The following is a 25,355-nucleotide window of genomic DNA, read 5'->3' on the forward strand; positions in this document are numbered from 1 at the left end:
ATGTATTTGTTATTTCTCCTTCGCCTTTACCCTCAACGGACATGGATGACGATAAAACGTTAAAGAAATATTTTGAGATATGGTGGAATGGGATAAAAAGTTTACCAGAGACGACCTCCATACATGGATTTAGATTTATAGCGGACTCCAAAAGGCACTGGCTAGAGAGGTGAGATATTAGTTTAGACTGTTTTCTAATTTATCTTCGTGTAATTTTTATATATACCTATATTTAAGTCAATTTTTAAACTAGAATACTGAGACTTAAGTCCCTCGCTTAAATAATAATCAGGAGTCATTTTCTATAGATATTTAAAAAAACCATTAAAGCAGATATTTAAACTTTATTTATGAAAATATTTTTTATAGGGACGAGTATTTATTATAATAATTTCGAATTGTTAGATATTTGTTTTTTTCTTAACATCCATTTCGTAAAATTTTGAGAAAAATAATGTTGTGTACTACAACTATTATAGATTAGTAATGTATATCGTTACTTTCAGAATATTTTGGTTAATTTTCGTAGCGCTGTCTTGGTACGGTTCGTCTTTGTTAATCGCTGCCCAATATGATGCGTTCCAAAATAATCCTATCTCATTCGTCGTAGAAACAACATATAAAGATTGGGACACACATTTCCCCTCAGTAGCCGTTTGTGAAAATGATAACACCAAACGCATCGAAGAAATATCTGATGGGTAAATACAACTGTTTCAGCTTCTTTTATATTTTTAATGAGTGATAATGAAAAAATAACTCCTTCTGCCCTGACGCTATACGCTAGCGGAGCACCAGTAAGGGTAAGAATGGAAAGGCAGAGAATTCAGCATGATGGTTTACAAAGAGATTACGAGAATGTCTACCTGACACATCATATTGCTAGCAATGGCTCTGGTAGTCCGCATTATTAACAATCCTTTCCTTTTCGCTTATTTTGTATTGTATGACATGGAGATGGAGTTAGCCTCTCTTTGGAATCAACTTCCAGCTATTTCCAAAATCCTTAAGAAAAACGACTGTAAGTTATCATACTTAAGAATATACAAGGAAAAATCTAATCATTAATATGCATTTAAGGGAGTGTTCTGAAATTGTTTATTTTTTACAAAGGAATATAAAATTTGCTTGGGCACCTGGGATATAGCAGTGAATTTACAGGATACAGAGGAATAACAGCTGAGTCTTTAGAAGTGGCAACGAAGGGACGAAACAGTGTACTGTGTTATATCTATGGTACTGCTCATGTCTATAAGCGATGGTTACTACTTTTCATCAGGTGGGCAGTCAGCTTGTTTGCCATTCTAAGTTGCTAAAAAAATATTTTACTCTTTACTTATCTGTAGATTATGGGGAGAAGGTCATGATTTTAATATGGAAGAAGTTCTGAAGGAGCTGGCATATTTTAAAGGGATAACATATTATACTTCCGAATTTTGTGGGGCAGAAAATCCTCTGCCAGATTGCGTCAAGACTAATCTCAGTCAATATGCAAACTTGGTAAGTCCAAACAATATAATTTGTAAACTTTTAATGTTACCGAATGTAACAAAAAAGGTGGAGACTAAAAGAACATATCAAAAAATATAAAACACAGTTGAGTAACGAAAAAGTGCTTTTAAAATGCTTTCTTTATATAATATATTTACGACTAAATTATTTCATATTTCTTTTATCAATGTAAAATAACCTTTACATTTTTGCTACATTTGATTTTTGGCACAATTGATGATGGAGAGGGCCTTTCCAAATAATGTGACTATCGTATTTACTACGAAATACAAAATTCAGATTTATTATATTAAAAAATGATATACAAAATTACATAACTATTTCATATAGAGATCTTGTGACCTGTCTTTTACCTTATTACTTTAAAACCATTTATAAACTTTCTCTAAATATAATATTTTCTCATATATCAAGTATTAATGTTAGTAAAATGATTAATACTGTTCAGATTCGAAGTACTTGCGATGAGATATTAACAAACTGCTCGTGGAATGGAATTAATTTTCCATGCTGCAAATATTTTAGACCATTGGACACTGAACTTGGGACATGTTATGCCATTAATACTATTCAAGGAAGGTAAGATTAAACTTTTTGATTTTTTTTTTTTTTAAATGGATGATAATGGAATGGTAACCCCACTCGCGCTATCGGTATACACCGGCGGGGCACCAGTGAAGGATGATAGGTGAGGATGAAGTAGTTCAGTTAGCCCATCGTGACGAATTCAACAAGAATTGTTCACGATGGTTTCCAGGGGGAACCACTTTTTGATATTACTTCTACTGTGATCTATGTATTACGGTTTATAGACTGTAACTTCCCATTATCTATCAATCCGCTTATTCCTCTCATTTTTCTCAGAGTTAATGAACGGTCATTGGAATAATATAGAAGTGGTATTATAATCATACAGTGGAGTTAAAATTGAAATTTGTTCTAGGGAAAAGCGTCCTCCCAAATTATCAATGATTAGCAATAAGACAACTGGTCCGGGCATGATTGCATTTAATGTAATGGTAACTGCGAATGTTTATGTTTTAAATGAGGAAGAGGTACCATCGTTGACAACTTTAGGCTCTGATGTGCTTGCAATTGGTCCTGAGGTATTTCATAAGTAAGTTAATAATATATTGAGCATAGAAAATGTCTTAAAATTATTAAGAACTAATCATGAATCTAGTGGTCCCCGCATAGAAGGGGCTAACCCTTCTATTCCCGTAGATGTCGTAAGAGGCGACTAAAAGAACTTAAAGGTCGAGGAATGGGCAGCAGGGTTTCTCTTAAAACACCACCAAACTCTAACCACTGCAATTAAATCGCTTGTCAAGCATGGCAAGTACTGGCAAAACCCCTCTCATGGGGCTTATGTTCACCAATAAAAGTAACAGTTAACAGCTGATATAATGATGTAGTATCATGAATTAGTATTTTGTATTAGGCGCCGATTTTTATTAATACTTTTAATAAAAAAAGCAAAGTAAATGTATATTATATTATTATCAATTTTTTTTTTATTATAAGTAGCTGTACTTAAGACTTTCTTTGTCTGGGAATTATCTAAATGACCCGTATAAAAATAACGTAGACAATCATTGTCTATTACAAATATTACATGTATGTAATTAGTATAATAAAGATAAATATTTGAACCGAAACAGTACCAAGAGATAACAAACTTACTGTCTCATTTAGAATATGTTAATAAGGATTACATAATGGGTAAGAAATAAGTCCTGTCCTCGAAATTGATGTGATTATATAATTATCTACTTATATATTTACTTTTAGGCAACTTTTAAGTTTTACCACATGAAAAGAACAGGGTGAGACAACACATCTCACAGTTATAACACCTGCTCATAAATGTCATTCCTAAATGTTGCAGGCGGTATATTACTATAAGAAATATTGAGAACGATGCTGGAGCCCGTCTAATTTCTCCAGAAAAAAGGAAATGTCGGTATACCGATGAGAATTCACTGAAAGTGTACCGACACTATTCCTACACAGCGTGCACTGTTCAGTGCAGGATGGATGCACAGATGCGTATTTGTAACTGCACTAATTTCTTTATGCCGAACACTCCAGAACATTTGAAATGCAATGTGAGCGGCATTATCTGTTTGAACGATCACGTTAATGTTCTTTCAGTAAGTAATACTATTATTTATATCATCACATACAATTTAAAGTTATAATTTCCTGTTAAAAAACACGAAACCATTCAAACTACTTACTGTCAATACTTGTTTGAGAATGGTTACTATTCTTTATGGAAAGAAAAAAATCTTGTAATTGAAGACATAAACGAATGAAGGCATTTTCGTTATTATATACATGGATGCAGTTATTACGAGTATACTACGAATACCAACTAATAAGTATAATATACTTTATGCATACAACTATCAGTTATAGTAATCGAGTGTAAATATAAATTATGCACATATCATCTCATATCACTTTCATCCATTCATCCAATCATAGAATAGCGGAGATCCGAAAATACGATATAACACATTCATCCATTTATATTATAGATTAATATTGCAACAACTGTAAATTTAGTTTAATTTAAAAAACTTTTTTACCTATTAGGTCCTGCGTGCAAAATGGTCGTCACGTAATGGTTTATACTGTAACTGTCTGCCATCATGTACTGAAGCTGAGATATCTATTATTAAAGATTTTAAAGCGACTACAACACAAGGATTTGCAACAGTACAAATAGCGCTAGCCATGTTACCAAGCGAAAGATATCGGAGGAACGTTGTTCGAGGAGTTCTTGATTTAGTAGGTGAGTTAGATACGAAAGTGGAAGTATTCGTTTATCTCAGTCCTATTATCTGTAGTTTTGTATAATTAATTAGATAAGCTCAGCACTAAAAGTCGATTAACACAACTCAGATTTTTATTCTACATATAATTAATTCATAGACAGAACAAAAAATGTATTCTTTCTTTATTCTGCATAAACAGTATTTGTATCAGAAACATAACATATTAGTGCACAATGGTGAGCTTATCTCATATATATATACATCTTTTTTTGTGTATTTCTGGATCTAATCTTATTATATTAAAGTAACCTACATCAAGTGCGTTTAGGCATTTTATAAACAGGGATATTTATGTTCTTAATTTTTGTTCCTGACTGCACTATAATTGTATAAAATGTATTTAAGGCAAAGATAATTAGTACTTTACACTAGTAAAGTAATATCCGTGCCTTATTATTAATATATTAATCTAAGGTATTATAATACAAGTAAGGGTATCCGTAATGTAACGCACGAAAATAAAAAAATTCTACATTAAAAAAAAGTAGATAAAATTTACTGCTGTTATTTTTTTTTTATACAACTCTGAATGGCAAATAAACTGACGGCCCATCTGATGGAAAGTGGTGACCGTCGCCTATAGACATGAGCAGTACCATGGACATAACAGATATACTGTTTTGTTCATGATACCCCCCATGCGTTGCCATTCCTGAGGACTCAGGTATTAATTCTCCATACCCTGTAAATTCACGCCATATCCCACCCTTCAAACCGAAACATAGCCATGTAAACACAACTGCTTTACGGTTGAAACACGAATGGAACAGAGGTACCCAAGCAAACGACTTTTGTACAAAGTCTTCCTCTGGTAAAAGGACTTTTGAAACAATAAAGAGTTTATTTCTGTTTACGACTATTAATCACTAATGGAGTTGTAGAACAATGGTCTGACAAGTCTAACAACGTTGCTACAGTGGTGAACGTAATACTTGATATACGATATGACCCATTTATATCATAATAATTATTATATTAATGAAACATATTTATAAATTAATTTTTCATTATTTATTATTCGTATTTAAATATATCTACTATATTTTTTCTTCATTAATTTTTCTATAATAATTTACAGTATCCACAGGTGGTACTGGAGGACTATTCCTTGGCGCAAGTATCTTGAGTTTCGTAGAACTAATATATATTCTTCTGCTGCGTCCGTTTTGCGATATATACAGCAGGCGGCATGATGATCCTTGGTATAAGAAATTTGGCACTCGCAAGCTTGAGGATAACAAGTTTGTTCCTAATCCTGTTTGGAGTTACAACAATGCAAAACCAAGTAATAATCAGCACGAACATATACGAGTACAACCGGATAAAAACGAATAATATTGTTTTAAAAGAAATATCAAATATCCTTAGATCTTTTTTTTTACTCTTTATTTTTAAAGTTCAATTGGGATTTGGTTTTGGATGATATAAATACCTACATTGTATTAACACAATATATATCTTTCTATAATTTCATCAAATATAAGCATAATATTTTCTCTGTAATCCTGATTTGTTTTTACCATATGTTTTATAAAGGTTCCCTTGTCCTTCGTCAATACTTTATCAAATTGGGTCGTGTCACAAAATATCTTTGTTATCAATTCATCGTCTATCCAAATTTGTGGTATTAAACAAGCACAAACAATAAGACCCCATTTTCGTTGACATTCTGCGGAGTTTAAAAAATCTTCTTTGTTTATAACGTCTTCGATTTTAATGCCATATTTAATAAGAATAAGCTCTAACTCTTTATGATAATAGTCGAGAAACAAATTAAGATTTTCTTCTCGAAATTTGGGATCTAAGTTACAATATAGAAGGACCATGACATCGCCGGCCGGTGGTTGATATCGTACAGCTTGGAAGTCAACAATCATACAATCGTCTGGTTTCAGTGTTTCTCCGACTTTCTTATAATGAAAAAGTATATTATTGTTCCATAAATCACGATGACAGATCACATTTCTGTATTCACTTGACATATTACTTAATTCTAAAGCTGAATACCAAACATTATTCCAATGGAGTTTAATTAGATTCATAATTTTCTCATTAGTGCTATATTTTGAATAAGCAGTGATAGTTTCTAGTGCACCGTTCATACATTGAATAAACCAAGGTTCGGATTTGTGATAACCTCCTTCGTCCAACAAATGCGAATACTCGTCATTTATTTTGTAAGAACGTTGCAAACGTTGACTTTTATTCTCTTCAAATATAATGGAAGATGCGTGAAACCGAGCTAATGTTTTTAATGCTTGTAACATATGGTCTTTATCGAACCTTGTGAATTTATTGCGAGTTTCATATTGTAGCGACGTTAAATCTTCAAACACTAATGCTTCATTCAGAGGTGTTATTAATCTAGCACTCCAAGGTTTCATATCTGAAAAAATATATTTTATTTTCTTATAAAATAGGTACTTCAACATTTTGTTGTTATTGTGATATTGTAATATCTATTTGAATTAAATCATTTGACGTTTCATTGTTTTTGCCTACACTATTGGGAGTGTAATTCCTTGTTCTTAGATCGAGAGATAAGCATTATATATTATGTAATCTCTAGCACTATGGACCACAAAGTGTATTCTGTAATGTCTATATAGGTAATAATTAATACTTTTTATTAGGTGGGCTGCTAGCATATTTGCCCAAAGATATCGGTGGTTGTCACAGTTATTAATTAAAATTTGATTAAAAATGATTATGTAATTATTACTAATACTTGTCAGACATCACAAATATTAGAACTAGAACTCAAGTCACAATTTAGGTAGCTAGCTGAAATAGGTACTCGAAAACTTTATTTTACATAAATGATAATAAAAAAAAAACTACTATAAAATTCATCACGATAAAATATAAGATAGATTATTAATTAAAATATATTCTTACCTGGTAAATTTATGTTCATCTTAATAACTGAATAAAAGCATAATTCCTTTTCGAATAATTTCATTTCTCTCACAACCTCAGCCTTAGAGAGGTTTGATTTAGATATTGCTTTTATGAAAAAATTAAGGGTTTTTCTCACAATGTTTTCATCGTTTTTTATGGCAATTCGTATTTTAAGTTTCCAATAGTCTCCTAAAAATCCCATCATATATTTACTAGCATTGCATACATCGTAGTTTTCTACAATTACATCACTCGGATATTCACACTTTAATAAAATCAAATTTATATCTTCTTCAGTTATGTATTTAATTATATTATTTTCCATAATTATTTTAGCGTTGTTACTAGTCTTCAGTGATAATTATATGAGTACTGCATCAATAATGTATCGTAACACTACTGTTTATTCTTATAATAACTGTACATACTAATGATAAAACTATTAAAATCCGCATACAAAATGTCGGAAAATATTAATAGGGTTCCGTAACAATATTTTAAAGCTCTTTATTTACGTTCTTTATCTACAAACTATAGTGGTAAACCACGGCTTGGGCGCCATGAATTAGGATAAAAGTAGATATCCTGTGTGTTAATCCAGGATGATGTTTTAAGTAATTTGGCAAATAAATTTCACTAAACTTACTTGAAAATGTAAGTTTTTTATTGTTTTTGACATCGAGCAACGGGTACTTGTATACCTTTCTAGCTGTGTTCTGATATGAAGGGTATGGTAAGAGTTTGTTCTATAAGGATAAAGGTGTAATTAATATCTTACCTGATAGCCTCCAGAACAACAACTGTAATATCCATGGTTCGTAATCCCAAGGGCATCACAGTTTATTCTCCCTTTTTTCCAACCCTGTCTTCGTTTTTGGCATACGCTGTCGAGGTGCCAATGAAGGATGACTGGTGAAGATGAAAGCAGGTTAGTTAGTCTATTGTAATATGTTTGCATTCGAACAAACGAATTTTTCAAATTAGAATTATATTCGAATATTATTTTGAATAATATTCGAAATTTTATAATCGAAAATTATTTTGATCCGCAAAATTTCTTCATTGCAAAGTTATCAAAAGTTGACAAACCAAAATAGCCACAATGATGCTCTGTGCGTTTTTCTATATTATTGACTTTCAATCTACCAAAAAATAATTAGAGGTATACTTTTGTATAAATTATTTCATTACCTTCTACTTGATTATATTTATTCCAGAAGTTGTTACCAGTATTTATCATAGGACGCAATCTCCTCTCCAATTTTGCTTGGTCCTGTACGTTTTTCGTAACTGGGTATCTGAATTTATCCTTTTTTATAATTTCCTCTTCACAGTTCGGAAAAAAAATAGTTATAGTTATCGACAGGGATTACAGGGCAAATATTTAGTTTTCATTATAATCTTAGACCACCATTCTCAAGCGTATCCTTCCAGATATGCACTTCCTGCACTAAATGCCATTATTTTAAATGCAACTGTTAGAATGGCCCTATAATTCGTAAAGACTATATCAAAAATTATATTAATAAGAACCAAAATTATTAAATATTTGTAAGCTCTAATCGATCAATGATTTCATTAAGAATAAACCATGATGGTTTTCAGGGAGGACGCGTGGAGGTTGACCCGTCAGTGACGTTTTACACACAGTAATAGAGCCGTTAGTCCCCATTACTAACTTTCCCTTCCTCCTAGTTTATTCTTTTATGTTGTTGCCTATACGTGAGCCATTTTTTGACAACTATTAGGATGACGTCATTAAATAATACATCAGTATAAAATTAGCAAACTGCAGTCGTACGTTAACGTTAGGTAAATAAATTATATTAAGTACAACAAAGTATTTCTTTATTTGTCTTCGTTATCGTAAGCACATAAGTAACATGTAGGTGTAAGTAAATGTGTAGTTAGGTATATCAAATAGAGATTATATGAGTAAATTGTTCTCACAACCGTAAGTTACCTTTTTATCTAAATTATATTTTTAGAGACGTAATTTATTATGTTGTTTTATTTACTCGTCTAGTATATAGATAAGTTAAAAACAATAGTCTGTCTTTATATTAATTATCTACGTTTAAAGGTACCAGTGTATAGGTATCGAAATCATCCTTAGAATTATGTATGACGTAAAGTATTTGGAAAAACCGATAAATATAACAATTATAATCAAAATAAAATTAAATAAAATAATAAAAAATAATGGAAACTGGCATTTTTAGCACGATTTTTTAAATATTTAAAACACTTGTATTAACCATCAAAACCAATCAATGAAATGAGAATATATAATATATATATATATATATATATATATATATATATATATTCATAATAACCATATTTTATTACTATATGACTAAGTTATTATATGATTGATGAATCACGTTCTAAATACGAGCTTAGTATACGAGTTTTACCTTCAACCTTATGTATCCATTTTTCATCAACTTCTTTGTTACCTATTGACGTCTTAACAGTAAGCCAATCGTCACGAAATTATATTATACACGGATTACTTACTCATGATGCAGAAGGATATAGGCTTCTTTATATCCCGATCAATAACGGTAACGATGCCGTAGACGAACTAGCTAGAAAAGGTTCAGGAACGAGGGTGGTAGGCCCGTATCCATTTCTTCCTCTTTCGTTCTCGCAATTTCGAATATGGATTCGTCAAAGATCCGCTGACATACAAAACCAAAGATGGATACAGGCTACTGATTGCAGACAATCAAAATTGGCCGTGCCTACGTTGAATCAACGACTATCAGAACGTTTATTACATCTAGATAGGAAAAACCTCAAAATATTTATACACAATAGGAGCCACAGACAGCCCTCTATGTCGAGGTTGTTTCGACGCTGAAGAAACGGCTGCTCACGTAATCCTGGAATGTGAAGCTGTGGCCCATCAACGTTTAGAAATCCTTGGACCAGTGAGGTCGCTTCGTGAGACCTGTGAAGATCCCAGGAAGCTTCTGTGCTTTTGGGCGGAGCTAGGTTGGCTGTACTAGCCACGACCCATACGTACACCGGCCCAAATGAGAGGCTAAGCGCGGGAAATAGAGTCCTATTTACATTACATTACATCCCGATCAATAGCACCTTTATCCTGATCACATGGACAAAGTTGCGGGCGTAAAATTTAATCTAAACTAATATTTAAAAAAAGCAAAGATTTGTGTTTATAATAATTAATTAAAAAAATATCATTCTAATAAATCCTTTCGCCTATATAAATCTATATTATCAGCGAATAATATGGGTTGTATTTTTTTCTTAAATAAACCATAGCTGAAGCGGGTCATTAGTTTTAATTAAAATACAATAATAGGAAGACCCATATATGATATTTATTTAAGATGTCACATACATATTTAGTTAAAGCTGTAAAAAGAAACTTTAATTATACAATAATATACTATATACAGGATAGTCGAGTATGTGCAGTTAGGCCATAGGTTAGGTATTAGGTATGAGCTTTAATTTGAACTGCAAGCATTGATTTTCAGGCATTGTCTATAATCACCTACGAGTGCAAAATACAATTACGTACGTATATATGTGGATTGCCTATATGAATAAGGAAAAACAAAATACGTACATAGGTATATGCAAATTTTCTTTATTACCTATACTATTAAATATCAACCATTAACTATCCACTGCTGGACATAGACCTCCCCCATAAGGGGGGTTTTGCCAGTAGTTGCTTCGCTTGGTAGAGCCAAGCGAGGTTAACCGCAGTTAGGCCTTCGGTGATGTTTTAAGAGAGATGCTGCTGCCCGTCCTTCGACCATTAAATTCTCCTGTTTTGACACCCATGGGAAAGCCATGACCCATTTTATGCTGGGTCCACACGTAGTGAATACCGAATCAATCAGCAATAAATTTCAGGATAAATATATCTTTCCACTATTTCGTCAAATAGTTCGCTTATGCGATCACGATAGTGTTCGTCTTCCTCTGCTGATTTTAAAAAATCGTAACTTCGAGAAACGACACTAAATTTACGAGAACTTTCAGGATTTGAAAAAATCTTTTCTCTTTTTTCACTAGAAATAGCTATTATAGGTACTATAATAGCAGCTTGTGTGATACCAAATAGTATGCTTTCTTCATATGACTTTGTTAAGAATGCCTTATCAAAAATATTATTGATATCTAATTTCACAGATCTTAGTTCTGTAACTAACGTTTCATAGTAAACATTAATTAAATCAGCGGTGTTATTTTTTCGGAAATCTTTAGTAGTATTAAAATATATAAGCGAGGACAGATCAATCATTGGTGATGCATACAGAACTGTTTGGAAATCTACGATTAGAGCATGATAGTTTGTAGTTTCTATTTTTCTAAGAAATATGTTATTTGACCAAATGTCCCGATGTACTACAACATTTCTGTATATCGGACTTGGCTTCATAAGGTTCACAGCTTTGTCGAAAAGTAATGGCAGAATTCGTTCTAGATCTTGAATCAAGTTTGGTTTATTTTTATATTTAGAATGTACTTTTAAAAAATCTATAATTGAATTTCTTCCTATGATTCTCCAACCACCATCTTTGTCTGGTTCTTGAAGATAATCACTAAAATCTTCCCAAATCCTATATGGCCGATTAAGCTTTTTGCTTTTTATTTCTTCATAAATAAACGATTGCGCATGAAATCTAGCCAGTGCTTCTACAGTCGCAGTTAGTTGCTTGAACGACAACGTTTTTACATTACTTGGCATAATGTAACCAGTTTCTGTGACATCTTCAAAAACAAATAAATCTTCTCTAATATAAATCAGACTTGGACGCCATTTTCCTAATCCTGAAAAAGTGAACATATTTTTTAGGTGATGATTTTGAAGTTTTTATGCACGATATACTCAATGTTGGTATAGGTACGTATACATGAAAATATTTGTCTTATTATCTTTGAACTAATCCTTTCACTAAAATAATATTCGTAGATAGATGTTGTAAATATTAAACAAGTTAGGATTATTGAAGAAATCTGTCAGGTTTTACAGTTATTTAATTCTTATTTACCGGGTGAAAAGGGATTGTTAGTAACGGGGACTATTACAACCCCATTGCTGGCAATACATCCTGTCAGGTCGACCTTCATGCGGTTCCTCCTGGAAACCATTGTGGTTAATTCTAGTCCAATCCTAGTTACGATAGACTACCAGACCTGTCTTCATCTTCATCTATTATCCCTCACTGGTATCTCGCCAGCGGATATCGACAGTGCAGGTGAAGATACCATTTCATTTTATATTATACTTATTTAAGGAAGGAACCGTAAATATTCTCGGTTCTTTTAATACATTAGATAGATATAGGTAAATATTTTAAATTGTAAAAGTGTCAATAAAATTGATCTCCCTATACCATAAATAAAGTATCATATTTAAATAATTTTTGTTAATTTTATTTCTACTATAAGGCTTATGTTTAATAAGGTATAGTTGTACACAGATTTACAATAGGTAATAAAGTAGGCGAAAATAATGAATTTCATAATTACCTGGCTGATTTTCAAAATTTAAAAAGAGTTGACTTAACATGGCATACTCTTTTTTGAAAAATGTCAGTTCTTTAATGTAATTCGATTTCCACGGGTCCCTCGGCATACATTTTACAAACAATCTTAATTCCGATTTTATTCCTTCCTTCTCCACTTGTATTCTTAACTTCAGATGATCTCCTAAATATCCCATGATTTTATTTGAAAAATCCTCTAAAAACCAATCGAGCACTTTACAATAACCGCATCTTATTGTTATAATATTAATTTCATTATTAGTTAGTAAATCCATTTTTGTACATTGAATAAATATATACTAGTTTAATATAACTGCAACTACGGTATGATATCTTGAAAATGAATTGTCAGCTACGTACGTGTATATTATATATTATAAAGTACGCAAACATATCTAAGTAAATCAGAGATAAACTCAAGTCAATGCCGCAAAGGTATTTAATTGTCTATTTTAGGCTCTAAATTAATTCAGGTAAATTTCAGATCTTCCTAAAGTTTACAAAAATTGAGTGTTTTGTTAATTCTCTAAACTTGATCGACCATTACTCGTATACTTAGATGATGTTTTTGAAATTAAATAATAATATTATTGGTACTATTATGGTAATAATGATATTATTATGAACTTAGTACTCAGGAATGGCAACACATGTAGGGTATCATGGGTGACATAGTATTCATACTCTATTATGTCTATGGTACTACTTATGTTTATAGTCGACGGTTAGCGCCTTCCATCAGGTGGTCTGTCAGCTTGTGTACCATTCTAAGCTGCATAAAAATATCTACTGTAAAATAATATTGGTGTTCAGTAATATAGTGTTAATGATGGACAATATCAATATAATTTATCCGTAACTGAAAAAATATTTTCATGTTCGAACCAATATTCTGAATTTTTATAATATTTATAACAAAATATAAATAGGCACTATCACTTAGTTTTGGGTTAGTAACATATTGGTACCTACCTGCTATACCTTACACAACTGGTCTTATTTAGGTTAAATTGATACTTGTCACATATCAGTTTATGATTAATTGTTATCAATTTCAGAACAGACAATTTATTTATTTGAACAGTAAACACATTGCTTTACGATACGCGATGTATAGTCCATTGTACCGTATTTTCAAAAAAATATCTTCGTAAAACATGTTGTTTAGGCTATTTTGGTGAAAACAGTTATTATGGCATTTAATTTTGTCAGAACACAACAACTTGGTATAAATGCTCTTTTTTTATACCACTGAGATGGCAAACAAGCATACGATCCACCTGATGGTAAGCGGTTACTGTAGCCTATGAACGCCTACAATACCAAAGGTATTACGCGCGCCTTGCCGACCCTGAAGAGACCTCTTTACCCCTTTTGAAGAACCCCACGCTGTAGTCTCTTGGGAAAACCTCGGCAGGGAGCTCGTTCCGTAACCTGAACGTTCGTGAGTGAAAACATCTCTGAAACCGCGTTGTACGCGACCATTTATGCTGTAAGGTATGAGGGTGAACTCCCTTTCGATGGCAAGCTGTACGATGATAGAAAGTGGCCGTAGGCATCATAATTCCTCTGAGCACAATCCGTTGTACAAGCAGTAGAACACGTAGAGTGAGGCAAAATCTCTCCTAAGAATTAAGGGTTCGATACCGCTTGCAAGCCTGGGATCATCGACAATTCTCATAGCTCGTCGTTGCACTGAGTCGAAGGATTCAAGCTGGTATCTAGGTGCTCCCGCCCATAAGTGACAACAATACCCCATGTGGGGTCGTGTTTGCGATTTGTAGAGCATTACTCGCTGATCCGGCGTGAAGTAATAGTTTTTTGAATGCCAGCTTCACCTTATCTTCGAGGTGGCCACGGAACTGTACGTCATTAGAGATGTCGACATCAAGAATCCCAATGCTTTTAGAGATGTTAAGAGACGTGCCCTGGAACTAAGAGGCCACAGCAAATGGGTATTTTTAGCGGTGAACGCGCAAGCTTGTGTCTTAGAAGGGTTCAATTGGACCAAGTTTTGTTGTCCCCAATCAGAGACTCCACTTAACGTTCTCTCGATTTTAAACACAAACTGTTCATGATTGTTCTCCACTAAGGAACGAGGACATTGGTACGACCCGTATAATGGGCATCCCCAGTGCTGTCATTCGCATAACAATGAATGTCACTATGGCACCAAAGGTTAATATATCATTAATATGCAGCAGAAACAGCGTTGGGGACAGCACAGAGCCCTGCGGGGCGCCAGCGTTAATATCCATGCTATCGAAACAGCAACCATCTACAACGGTTTACAAAAATATCGTCATATAGTTTTTTTTTTGTATGTAAAATATCGCACGTACTAAAGCGAGAGTTTATGCAAAAATTGTGTACTCGGATACCTCTACCTTGCTCGTTTCAGTTTGAGGGATATCATAGTGTCAGTTTATTCTATGATGTCCATAGTATTGGTCGTTGCACATAAGCGATTGTCTTTTTTAATAAATGTTAATGGAATAATGACCCTTCCTGCGCTGGCGGGGTACCAGTAATACTAGGTGAGATTGAAAAGACAGGTCAGTTGGTTTATCTTAATGAATACACCTGGAATTGAGCACGATAGTATTCAGGAAAGACCACGTGGAGGTCGACCTTGTAGAGTATAATGCAGACTGCGTTTCATTGCTAGCTATTGCTAGCAATGGGACTGGCAGACTGCATTACTAACAATCCCTTCCCCGCCCACATAGGGATCGTTGTTCCTTTTTATTAGCTGAGCCGTTAGCTTGTTTGTACATTCAGCTGCATAAAAAAGTGGTGCAACATACAAAAGCCATGGCTGCGTAAAGCAGCGATCCGCCTACAACGTCCCTCCTCTGGAAGGATAGTAGGGCTATCAACTATCAACGATTGCAAAATGTTAATAACTATATAAATAGTTATTTAAATACAATTTAAAATTATATTGAAATAGATTGGATTGAAAGACATTATTACTTAATAATAAATTTATTAAAAATATCACTATAAATTAAATATTGAAGATGTGGAGTGTAAATCTAAGAAGGGCTCTTTAATAATTTTATTAATTTTTCTCGACTTCACTACTTCGTAATTTGGTGTCCATAATTGCGCAACATTAGGCATATTTGATTTCGGTAAATCATCTTCATCGTCGCTGGATTCATTGTCTACCGCCATTGCTTCCTCGATTGGCTCATCGACGGTTTCTTCGACCTGTCTGTGTCCCGATATGTCTTGTAAGAACGTTACGGATAAGAGACTCACTGGTGGCACCATATGAGGCGATGCCGTTAATAGCTGAAACAATAAGGGAAAAAATTGTTAGAAGCATTTAATTATTAATTATTTTCGAAAAATATGGCTTAGTCTAATGTTCGAGCCACAATGTAGTCGTATTAGGAATTATTATTTTTTCTTTTCCTATCTTATCTAATAATATTTTTCATAAATGCGTATATTTCAATATTATTAGATATAAATTATATTATAGTGTTAGAATTAGAAAATAAGCTGAAACTATTAAAACGATCTAGGACAATATTTTTATCGAAATAGACGTATATAAAAAAAAATACTCAGCAGAGGATAATAAATTGTTAACGACGAATCGACTGAAGCAAGACTCGACCTTAATATCATGCTTTTTCTAAGCAAAATATACTTAGTGCCCTTTGTAATTAATGACCAAATTAACTTGCAATAAATTAAATAAGTCCTTATAATTAGATCGAAAAAATTGGCTTCCTCCCTGACTCGGACCTCTGGATTGATTAAATATTGATGAAAATATTGCACCTGTGCTATCGTAGAGTTGGCTTGCGAGTTGTTAACGTATTCTGTATCCCTTGATATGGTTGTTGATTCAGCTTCCGATAACCGTTGCTGAGCGAGTAACGCACTGAAATTCGATACAGGCAGGTTGCGTTTTGATATAACTTCCAAGGTACCCGTCTGCTTCTTAGCTGGCTCAATGCTGTAGATCTCCTATAAAATAATACAAACAAAATAGTTTCATACGTAAGAGCGTTCATACTAATATCACAAGGTCTGTATTATCTGTCATTTTATCTATTTATTTCTATAATTAATATAATTCACATGAATAAGACTAATTTTTTAATTATTATTAATATTTTTTTATAAGCAATAAAAACATTATACTCATATGTGAAACATGAAAGAAAATTCAATAATTATAGGAATCAATAAAAAGCAGCTCTGCACTAAACCGAAATAATAGCGAATAAGGACAATCAAAACAATAATCTGACAGTCTTGGTAATATAGCAGCTTTAATTGCTGTAATCGTTAATGCTCACTTTTCCATGGATGAAGAGTTAATTCGCAAAATATAGAAATTTTTCATTTAGTATTATATCTGATTGTACGGGTTCAGGATATGTTTGTTGTTATATATAACTTATTTAGAAAAAATGTAATTGTTAAATTCACTATGGATTGAATTACACATAGAATCAAATTTGTTTTAATGAATATTCAATATATACATTATTTTCAAATAAAGTACTTACAGAATCATTCCGCATTAGGTAAAGTTTTATCGCATTACTGGAAGATTGGCCGAATGTACAAAGTCTAAATACACCAGTTGCAGGATCCAACAGTTGCTTCTGTGTCAGTATTGGAGAAGAATTGTGTGGATTGAATACATAAACTGTAAGGTAAATAAAATTGTTTTCTATATTAGGTATATATAAAAAAACAAGGAACTGTGTGGAAAAATAAAATAACCAACAAATAAGACATCAAATAAATGTCAGAGCAAACAATTACAACAACTCATAATCTATAGTAAAATTAACTGAAACTTGGAAAAAATGATAAAATACAAGTAAACAAAATGTTTATTTTACAATAATACTATATGTGTAATAATTATATAGTATGTGATAAATACTTCTAACATAATGATAAATAATTCTAACTAACATAATTTCAAATCATTCTTTGAAAACAGGAAAAAAAATATCTTTGATATTATTATTTGTTTTAAAAGATATTATTTCCTAAACAAATAAAGATATAATAATTATATAATAAAACGTAATATAAGCATTAAGTAGTAGATATAGAATTAAATACTAACCATCATTTGTTTTAGTTGTAACAGCCATTATGTTTGTAAAGGGATCAGCTGCAAGACACGTTGGGTGTATCTCTACAAGCCACTTCATAGTCAAAGACAATAAACTCCACACAGCCAAGCAGTTATCTGTTGTGCACACCAACTATAAATATACAAAATATAATCAATATTAATTATAATTATGATTTTAAATAATAATGTCGTTTAAAAACCTACATAATTATATCACTATTTATGAAATAACAAAATCTATGTAATAATATTTGTATGTCCAATGATGGTAAAACTAGAATAGTACCAATATACTATTACCAGAGGGAGACTTTGTACAAAAGTCGTTTGCTTGGGTACCTCTGTCTCATTCGTGTTTCAACCGTAAAGCAGTTGTGTTTGCACGGCTGTGTTTCGGTTTGAAGGGTGGGATATGGCGTGAATTTACAGGGTACAGAGAAATAACACCCGAAATAACATTCCTCAGGAATGGCAACGCATGGGGGGTATCATGGGCGAAACAGTATACTCTGTTAATGTCCATGGTACTGCTCATGTCTATAGGCGACGGTTACCATTTTCCATCAGGTGGGCCGTCAGCTTGTTTGCCATTACAAGTTGTATAAAAAAGTAAATAACATCATATAGAAGTGGCACTGATTAAATTTCTTTGGTTGTGTGATATTGGTGCTGAGTTTTACAATTGTCTTCTTCATTTAATGTCATTTATTTTAGTATTAGATATGGGTAATATCGGTACCGCTTTGATATTTATATGTTGGGTTCCAGACATTGATAAAGGAAAAAAAGGTCATCGACCATTTAGGTTATGATGTGTAATATTCATTTTGATGGGGTTCTTCATTTCAACATTGGATAACCGATTTTCAATACATTTGTTATTGGGTTAATATATAGATATACTATATTCTAGTCGGTATTATATTATCTGTATTAGTTGTCCGTAGTCTTTTTGTATTAAGGCGATATACTTAATTTCATCTGAGCAGAATTTCATACAAAATTCTACCGTCAGAGCTTGCTTGTTTTGGATTGGGATTAAACAGTAAAAAGACTAGTGTGTGGCCCTACATGATGTCTTAATAAAAAAATAAATTTTAAGTACGTATATGTATATAATATGTATATAAAAATTTACTTACATAATGTGCAGCATCCTTGTTTCCGAAGCGTACATGAACTCCTTTAGGACGAAGTGCGAAATGGGAATTGAGTGAATAATGTAAATAAAATTTTTAAAAAACTTTTAAACCTCGTATATAATATGTATATAAAAATTTACTTACATAATGTCGTAAATGTGCACAGGTGTGTATCCCATAGAGTCAATTTACAACCAAACCATGCTGCTATCAAGGACCCATCATGAGATATATCCACTCCGCCCATATCATTTTCATAATCTACTTTAGTTCCAGGATTAACTGCATTCGGATCCATCGTAGTTCTCTGTTTATGTATATTAAATACTTTTTCTATAATATCATCTTTTGCTATTTCTCGGAAGTATGGATATACCTCGAATTCCGCGTATATATACGGATCACCTATTTTGTAATTATTTAACACGTCGTGTGAAAGAAATTGTGACACGCCTGAGGAATAATAGCATGCCGTGACACAACTCCAAGTGATTCTAGTTTTTTGTTTCTTTTCTTGTATTGTCTCTCTTCTCCATATCCTAAACTTTTGATCCGCGCCAGCTGACACACAGAGATCGCCCTCGCCGTTGAGAGACAAGGATACAACCATACAACCACCATGAGAGAGGTTAGCACAAGTGTTTAGTTCATATGGTGTTGCTTTCTTATTCTGATATGCCCAGAATTTAAGTCTCTCTTCAGGATAAACTTTTCCGTCGTTTCTATACTCAGATGTGACTAGCCATTTACCATTGCTGCTAATGGCTACGCTCGTTACTTCTATTTCTAAGGGGATGATATTTCGTCTGGAGGGTAGCATTCTGTTGACTTCAGTGATGTCAATCTGTAAAAGGATCAGATTCGAAAATTTGAGCAAAATAGAAATTTATCAAAATGCATAAAGTATAGACTACAGTTATAACTGGGTTATTTACGTATTGTTTGTCAGGAATGCTTTAAATTATCTACAGTTTCATTCATATATATTCTATATTATATATCATCTATTGTTATTGTAGTGAGTGACATCCAACAGAGGATGTAGTCAGAAAAACAAATGGATTTAACAAAGTCACAAAATAATTTTCCTTCGGTAAATCCGAATAAGTTATCGATTTTTTGGGTGCCAATTTTATATTTTCCTGACATTCCATTTATAATAAAAATATATAAGAATCTTTAGGCTACATGTTATGATAAACATGAATTTGACAAATTTCACATAAATGGGTTTCAAACTTTTAAATTAATTCATATCAAATGCCACTATATTTAGAAAATTCATAAAACCTTATTAAATATATTCTTTTTTTCTGCAACCAAAACAAGTAATTAAAAGGTCCAAACTGGTGGATATAGTTATATATATATCATCGAATTCAATTTTATTTTCTGCATCGTATAATAAATAATAACATTGTAACGAATATAATAATAGAATATATTAAAATTATACGTGGGAGATTATAGATGCCAAAACAATAATTGTTAGAAATTTGATCTGTTTGTATATTTGTTCTGACATCATGCAATGCATGCAATTACTGGATCAAACTGAATGCGACTGTATTTTTGAAGGTCTAACTTAGAAACGTGTGTCTTCTAAAAGTGATCTCTTTCATTCGTTTTCCTAATTCTTAAATCCACGCAAACAAAGTTGCGGGTGATAAGCTATTATCAAATAAATCAGAGGGGGAAGGATTGTTAGTAATGGGGAGGTTAGCCCCATCGCTTTCAATATTCCATATCAGGTCAACCTCCACGCGATTCCCCCTGGTTGAATTTGTCACGATGGGCTAACTGCCTTTTCATCCTCACCAATCATCTTTCACTAGTGCCCCGCCAGTGTATACCGATAGCGCAGGCGGGGTAACCATGCCATTTTCACCCATTAAAAAAAAATCAGAGGCACTTGATAATGTTTCAACCAAGCTACAAACCGGCCAATTATAGAAATTTCTTCAGTTTATATTCCACATCTATCCTCATGTTTTATACCCAAAATCATTGTAAATAAAGTTATTATTATCCATTTCACAATTTTTTTTTACATAAAACATTTGTAGTCCTGTTTTAGGTTACAATTACGTTAAGTCTGTGTGCTATTTCACTGCACTGTTGTTATTTTATTTAGATTAACACTACAGTTACCATAATGTGACCATTGTAAAGATTTACAGATTTGGGTACAGAAAGAAAAGAGAACTTACATTATAGAGGACTTTATCACTCTGGGGAGAGTATAATTGCAAGCAACCGGATCGACCGCCCATGAGTAGCGCCTGGAAGTGGCGGTGGAACACCAGCGAGGAGCCGATGGCTTGCATGGCTGATGAGAGACCACCACATTCCAGTATCGTGCACATTACATGCATAGCCGCTGACGCTATCACCACGGCTGAATAATATAAGAACAATATAAGAAATAGCACAACGTGTTATTTCATAAGAATAAATAATTTGGGTAGAAGTGGCAATAAATGAATAAATATCTTCTTACATGTAAAAACCTCATAAGGTAAGTAGTAACTGTAATGGGTTATGCAGTTTTTGTACGATGTATTTAGGATGATCAAGATGTGACCATAACTAGTAGTACCTATATACCTATATGATAAAACAAAAGAACCCTATATTCATAAAAACTAAAACATACAATTTAGTAATTTTTTTACAAATTAAAAATTTAACTAAAAAAAAGAAGCAAAACAGTTCATAAGCTGAAATAACTTTATGAGACGTTTGACATTTTTATGAATAAGGGCTTATATAGTTGTGTTTCAAATTAAGATGTAATATTTGTGTTTGGTGTTAACAATAAATAATTTTGTTTCATTTTATATAAGGATACATTTATCGTATTTACTTTCATGAGTATACTTACAGTTGTTAGAAAGTGTAATTGCAATGTGTGAATTGTTAACTACAATGTATCTAACATTCCCAGGAAGCCGAGGTATGAAATTCTTCTCATTCGCTTTATTTGTAAGATTGCCCGCAGTCCACTTGACCAACACCTTTTCTATTCCACCAGAATATAAATAACTTCCTAAAAGAAATTACGAAATAAGAAATTTTACTAATATAATAAAATTGTAACTAGATAATGTCTGTACATAGGATATTAAATATATATATATATATATATATATATATATATATATATATATATATATATATATATATATATATATATATATATATATATATATGAGTGAGTCTTAGTAAGAGCAATAGATGCCAAAACAATATTTTTTATAAATTTGGTCTGTTTGCCTGTATGTTTGTTCCGACACTATGCAAAAATTTACATTAATTGGATGCGGTTTCCAAAGTATAATCCCAGCCTGCCCTGATTTTCCATGTTTATACCATTTCTAAATTCTTGCGTTAATTCTATTTTCTTACATTCAGCAAACAAAAACAAAAAACTTACTTTCTTTATAATATAACTAAGCATTCAACATTTGCCAATAACTGTCTGTAAGTTGTAAAGGTAAATATAATAGAGATACTTTAATAGGCATAATTATTGGTATAATGGTAGTGTTAATTACAATCTATATTCAATTTCATATTATATGTTCATATTATATATATATCACCTAAGTAAATTTATAATTATGGGAATATCCAAAAATTATTTGAATGCTTGTTTTGAATCTAAATTAAATTAATCTGATGAATTCTCAATTTGTAAAGCAACAACTTGAAATTCTGCACAGGGGTTAATTATTTATTTATTAATAAATATATAAAAAATCCATGATAGATTTTTACTAAATTAAATTTACCTTGTAATGAAAAACACAAATCGAGAGGTGGCAAGTAATGCCAATGCAATATTTCCTGCCCAAGGCCCTTTTTATTGTATAAATTGCCTCTTAATATTGTTACTCTGCCCATTGCATCACCTATGGCAACCATATTTTCTTTATGGTGGGCAGCTACAGCTGTTATGCGAAAAGTATTAAGACTCTTGAGTCTGAAAAGGAAAACAATAAACATAATTACTCATCCACATTTCATACTTCTTCATTAATCTTAGTAAATTTTTTTCAAGTCTAAATATTTGGTCCTCTAGATAATCCGCCAGCGTATCCTGTTAGCACAGGCGGGTTACCATTCCATTTTCACACATTAAAAAAAAAATACAGAATATATACTGACATTTTATAGATACAGTGTTATTTCAAGTATATCTAAATAGATTCAGATGAGGAAATCAGATGCATTTATTAACTATTGCTAATAACTGCATCAATATAAAACCATTATAAATAATAACAATGCTCATATTTTGATAAGCATTTTTCTTTATCAGATAACTACAGTGGAGCAAGTCTACTGAGTCCCTTGGCATAATTAATAATGAAGAATAAGTATAAATTCAAATACACAAAATTCAGTATTGAAACTAATGGCTAATTTATCATAATAATTTCTACTTACATATTACAAATATGAAATTGTTGTAAATTTTGTATGTATAAATCAGTAGTTCCATTTATGACTGCTGCAAATCTCTCCCCATTACAATATCCTAAAGATACTCTGACCATTGAATTATTTTTCATGTACACATTTTTAAATAATTGTATAAGCTTCCCTGTTTTAACTGAGTAAATACCAAAACATAATTGTTTTTTTGGTTTACTACAAGCTACAAAACATTCAGTATCACTTAGCATGTTGAAAGTTACTACTTTATAATCATCATTGATATTAAGATTCTGAAAATATAAGAATTGATTAGGTACACAAATACATTTACATTATAATTACATAGAAACTTTACACATCTATGTATCAATATATAATTAATACGATTGTTATTACAATTTCTCTGAGTACAGCTCCCTGATCCCAGGTCCATGTTGTGATACATCCCTTTTCAGAACAACCATACAGATTGTAATCTTCATTTTCAAGAAATTGAATTCCTACAAGTTCATTGACATTACTTTCTGTTTCCAGGAATCGAACACAGTCTCCTGTTTGAATATTATACACTCTCACTATATTTTCAACAATTACAGCTATTGATCTGAAAAAAAAAATTAAAGGGATGAAAATGTTCCCAAATGAAAAATTTGGTAAAACATAGCCTTATTATCAAAATTATAGTAATTAGTTAGCCGTTATAATGGAATATGTAAACATTTAATTACTGATTAACAAGATTTTTATTATTACGGTACTAGCAGCCTTATTATTTATAATATACTCTTAGGGGCACACATTCACTGCTGCTAGATCCCGTTACCGATTATTTCTTTTCCCCACAATATAGCCTTGTCAGGTCGACCTCCATGCGGTCCTATGGAAACCATCACGGTAAATAAACAATAATTAAGAATAATAGAGTGAATACTCACTGCCCATCAGGAGAAAATACAGGACGACGTTCAATGATACTTCTACCACCTTTTCGACAAAAAATATAGTTAGAATCAGCAACATTTTTATGTTGTTTAATTCCCATTGTAAAGTAATTTAAAATCCGAACTTATTAATGAAAACACCACAAGACATAACCTTAAATAACAGATGGTGAAGATTTACAGAGACTATGGAAAAAGATTAACCACTATCAAAGATTATAAAATACTATACTCTATACTAGTACCAATACACAGATTAATGAGAAATCTAGACTACAGTAGACCGACACAACCTAACAAACCTAAGAACAAGGAATTACATAGAAGTACTGAATAAATAAAAACTGTGACTCATATGATTTCTTCCTTTCTTTTTATGCAAATATAATTAGTAAAAAGAAGATGAAAGATACACCGTCAGTTGCCATTTTTGTCAATTCATAGCAGGTTAGTGTGTACACACTAACCTGCTATGAATTGACAAAAATGCTACTGCCATATAACCCTATCAAATTCAGATACAACCTGCTTGCATACTTTCTACATAAACTGTTTCGAATATATAATCTAGTAATGTAAAATTTGTCATTGATGAATAATTGACATATCATGACACTAGCCCGTTATGAATTGGGGAAAAAATAATAGCTGATGATGTACCTTAGGTCCTTTTTTTACTCATTATATTTGCATAAGAAGAAAAGAGGCTATCATATGATTTACAGTTTTTATTTTATTATTCCATTTAATTCCTTGTTCCTAACAAATTTTAAAATTACTCTGTACAGGCGGTTCAATATTGCCAAATAAAAACTCATAGAATTTACCTAAAATATAAATAGTCTAAATTGTGACTAGGAACTCATGGAACAAAAATTATCTACTGTCTTGCTCGCAACATGACCTAATTT

The 25,355-nt window shown here is 32.1% G+C and overlaps 5 protein-coding genes across 5 annotated transcripts; 2 read left to right on the top strand and 3 right to left on the bottom strand.

Moving 5' to 3' along the window:
- Positions 1 to 41: 41 nt before the first annotated feature.
- Positions 42 to 2,381, top strand: LOC116413113 (sodium channel protein Nach-like). Its single transcript, XM_052897384.1, has 4 exons — positions 42 to 169; positions 507 to 701; positions 1,347 to 1,500; positions 1,961 to 2,381. The coding sequence occupies exons 1-4, from the start codon at positions 42 to 44 to the stop codon at positions 2,093 to 2,095; spliced, it is 612 nt and encodes a 203-aa protein (XP_052753344.1). The 3' UTR covers positions 2,096 to 2,381.
- Positions 2,382 to 3,382: 1,001 nt separating this feature from the next.
- Positions 3,383 to 5,858, top strand: LOC113514007 (pickpocket protein 19-like). The gene is made up of 3 exons (XM_052897401.1): positions 3,383 to 3,665; positions 4,114 to 4,312; positions 5,434 to 5,858. The coding sequence occupies exons 1-3, from the start codon at positions 3,546 to 3,548 to the stop codon at positions 5,688 to 5,690; spliced, it is 576 nt and encodes a 191-aa protein (XP_052753361.1). The 5' UTR covers positions 3,383 to 3,545; the 3' UTR covers positions 5,691 to 5,858.
- Positions 4,608 to 7,663, bottom strand: LOC113520566 (uncharacterized). The gene is made up of 2 exons (XM_026905935.3): positions 7,254 to 7,663; positions 4,608 to 6,741 (listed from the first exon to the last, which is right to left on the bottom strand). Exons 1-2 carry the CDS (start codon positions 7,579 to 7,581, stop codon positions 5,798 to 5,800), a joined length of 1,272 nt encoding a protein of 423 aa, XP_026761736.2. The 5' UTR covers positions 7,582 to 7,663; the 3' UTR covers positions 4,608 to 5,797.
- Positions 7,664 to 10,864: 3,201 nt separating this feature from the next.
- LOC113520677 (uncharacterized) lies at positions 10,865 to 13,149 on the bottom strand. The gene is made up of 2 exons (XM_026906081.3): positions 12,780 to 13,149; positions 10,865 to 12,077 (listed from the first exon to the last, which is right to left on the bottom strand). The coding sequence occupies exons 1-2, from the start codon at positions 13,069 to 13,071 to the stop codon at positions 11,140 to 11,142; spliced, it is 1,230 nt and encodes a 409-aa protein (XP_026761882.2). The 5' UTR covers positions 13,072 to 13,149; the 3' UTR covers positions 10,865 to 11,139.
- Positions 13,150 to 15,765: 2,616 nt separating this feature from the next.
- LOC113520769 (WD repeat-containing protein 75) lies at positions 15,766 to 24,663 on the bottom strand. Its single transcript, XM_052897409.1, has 12 exons — positions 24,439 to 24,663; positions 23,900 to 24,107; positions 23,513 to 23,793; positions 22,855 to 23,045; positions 21,945 to 22,109; positions 21,271 to 21,458; positions 19,206 to 19,904; positions 19,061 to 19,126; positions 17,907 to 18,048; positions 17,332 to 17,474; positions 16,595 to 16,783; positions 15,766 to 16,096 (listed from the first exon to the last, which is right to left on the bottom strand). Exons 1-12 carry the CDS (start codon positions 24,543 to 24,545, stop codon positions 15,800 to 15,802), a joined length of 2,676 nt encoding a protein of 891 aa, XP_052753369.1. The 5' UTR covers positions 24,546 to 24,663; the 3' UTR covers positions 15,766 to 15,799.
- Between the last annotated feature and the right edge of the window lie 692 nt (positions 24,664 to 25,355).

Source organism: Galleria mellonella, unplaced genomic scaffold, assembly GCF_026898425.1.
Source record: "Galleria mellonella isolate WM207_F2 unplaced genomic scaffold, CSIRO_AGI_GalMel_v1 utg36, whole genome shotgun sequence".
NCBI lineage: Eukaryota > Metazoa > Arthropoda > Insecta > Lepidoptera > Pyralidae > Galleria > Galleria mellonella.

What these genes read in the sequence shown, in the direction of transcription:
- LOC116413113 (XM_052897384.1), top strand. Translation starts at nt 42, where the DNA reads ATGGATGACGATAAAACGTTAAAGAAATATTTTGAGATATGGTGGAAT. An exon ending in ATCGAAGAAATATCTGATGG is followed by an intron (nt 702 to 1,346) that starts GTAAATACAACT and finishes ACTTATCTGTAG; the next exon opens with ATTATGGGGAGAAGGTCATG. An exon ending in TCAGTCAATATGCAAACTTG is followed by an intron (nt 1,501 to 1,960) that starts GTAAGTCCAAAC and finishes AATACTGTTCAG; the next exon opens with ATTCGAAGTACTTGCGATGA.
- LOC113514007 (XM_052897401.1), top strand. Translation starts at nt 3,546, where the DNA reads ATGGATGCACAGATGCGTATTTGTAACTGCACTAATTTCTTTATGCCG. An exon ending in ATCACGTTAATGTTCTTTCA is followed by an intron (nt 3,666 to 4,113) that starts GTAAGTAATACT and finishes TTTACCTATTAG; the next exon opens with GTCCTGCGTGCAAAATGGTC. An exon ending in AGGAGTTCTTGATTTAGTAG is followed by an intron (nt 4,313 to 5,433) that starts GTGAGTTAGATA and finishes AATAATTTACAG; the next exon opens with TATCCACAGGTGGTACTGGA.
- LOC113520566 (XM_026905935.3), bottom strand. Translation starts at nt 7,581, where the DNA reads ATGGAAAATAATATAATTAAATACATAACTGAAGAAGATATAAATTTG. An exon ending in GATGAACATAAATTTACCAG is followed by an intron (nt 6,742 to 7,253) that starts GTAAGAATATAT and finishes ATATTTTTTCAG; the next exon opens with ATATGAAACCTTGGAGTGCT.
- LOC113520677 (XM_026906081.3), bottom strand. Translation starts at nt 13,071, where the DNA reads ATGGATTTACTAACTAATAATGAAATTAATATTATAACAATAAGATGC. An exon ending in AAATTTTGAAAATCAGCCAG is followed by an intron (nt 12,078 to 12,779) that starts GTAATTATGAAA and finishes TCACTTTTTCAG; the next exon opens with GATTAGGAAAATGGCGTCCA.
- LOC113520769 (XM_052897409.1), bottom strand. Translation starts at nt 24,545, where the DNA reads ATGGGAATTAAACAACATAAAAATGTTGCTGATTCTAACTATATTTTT. An exon ending in GAGCTGTACTCAGAGAAATT is followed by an intron (nt 23,794 to 23,899) that starts GTAATAACAATC and finishes TTATATTTTCAG; the next exon opens with AATCTTAATATCAATGATGA. An exon ending in TTTGTGTTTTTCATTACAAG is followed by an intron (nt 22,110 to 22,854) that starts GTAAATTTAATT and finishes AATTTCTTTTAG; the next exon opens with GAAGTTATTTATATTCTGGT.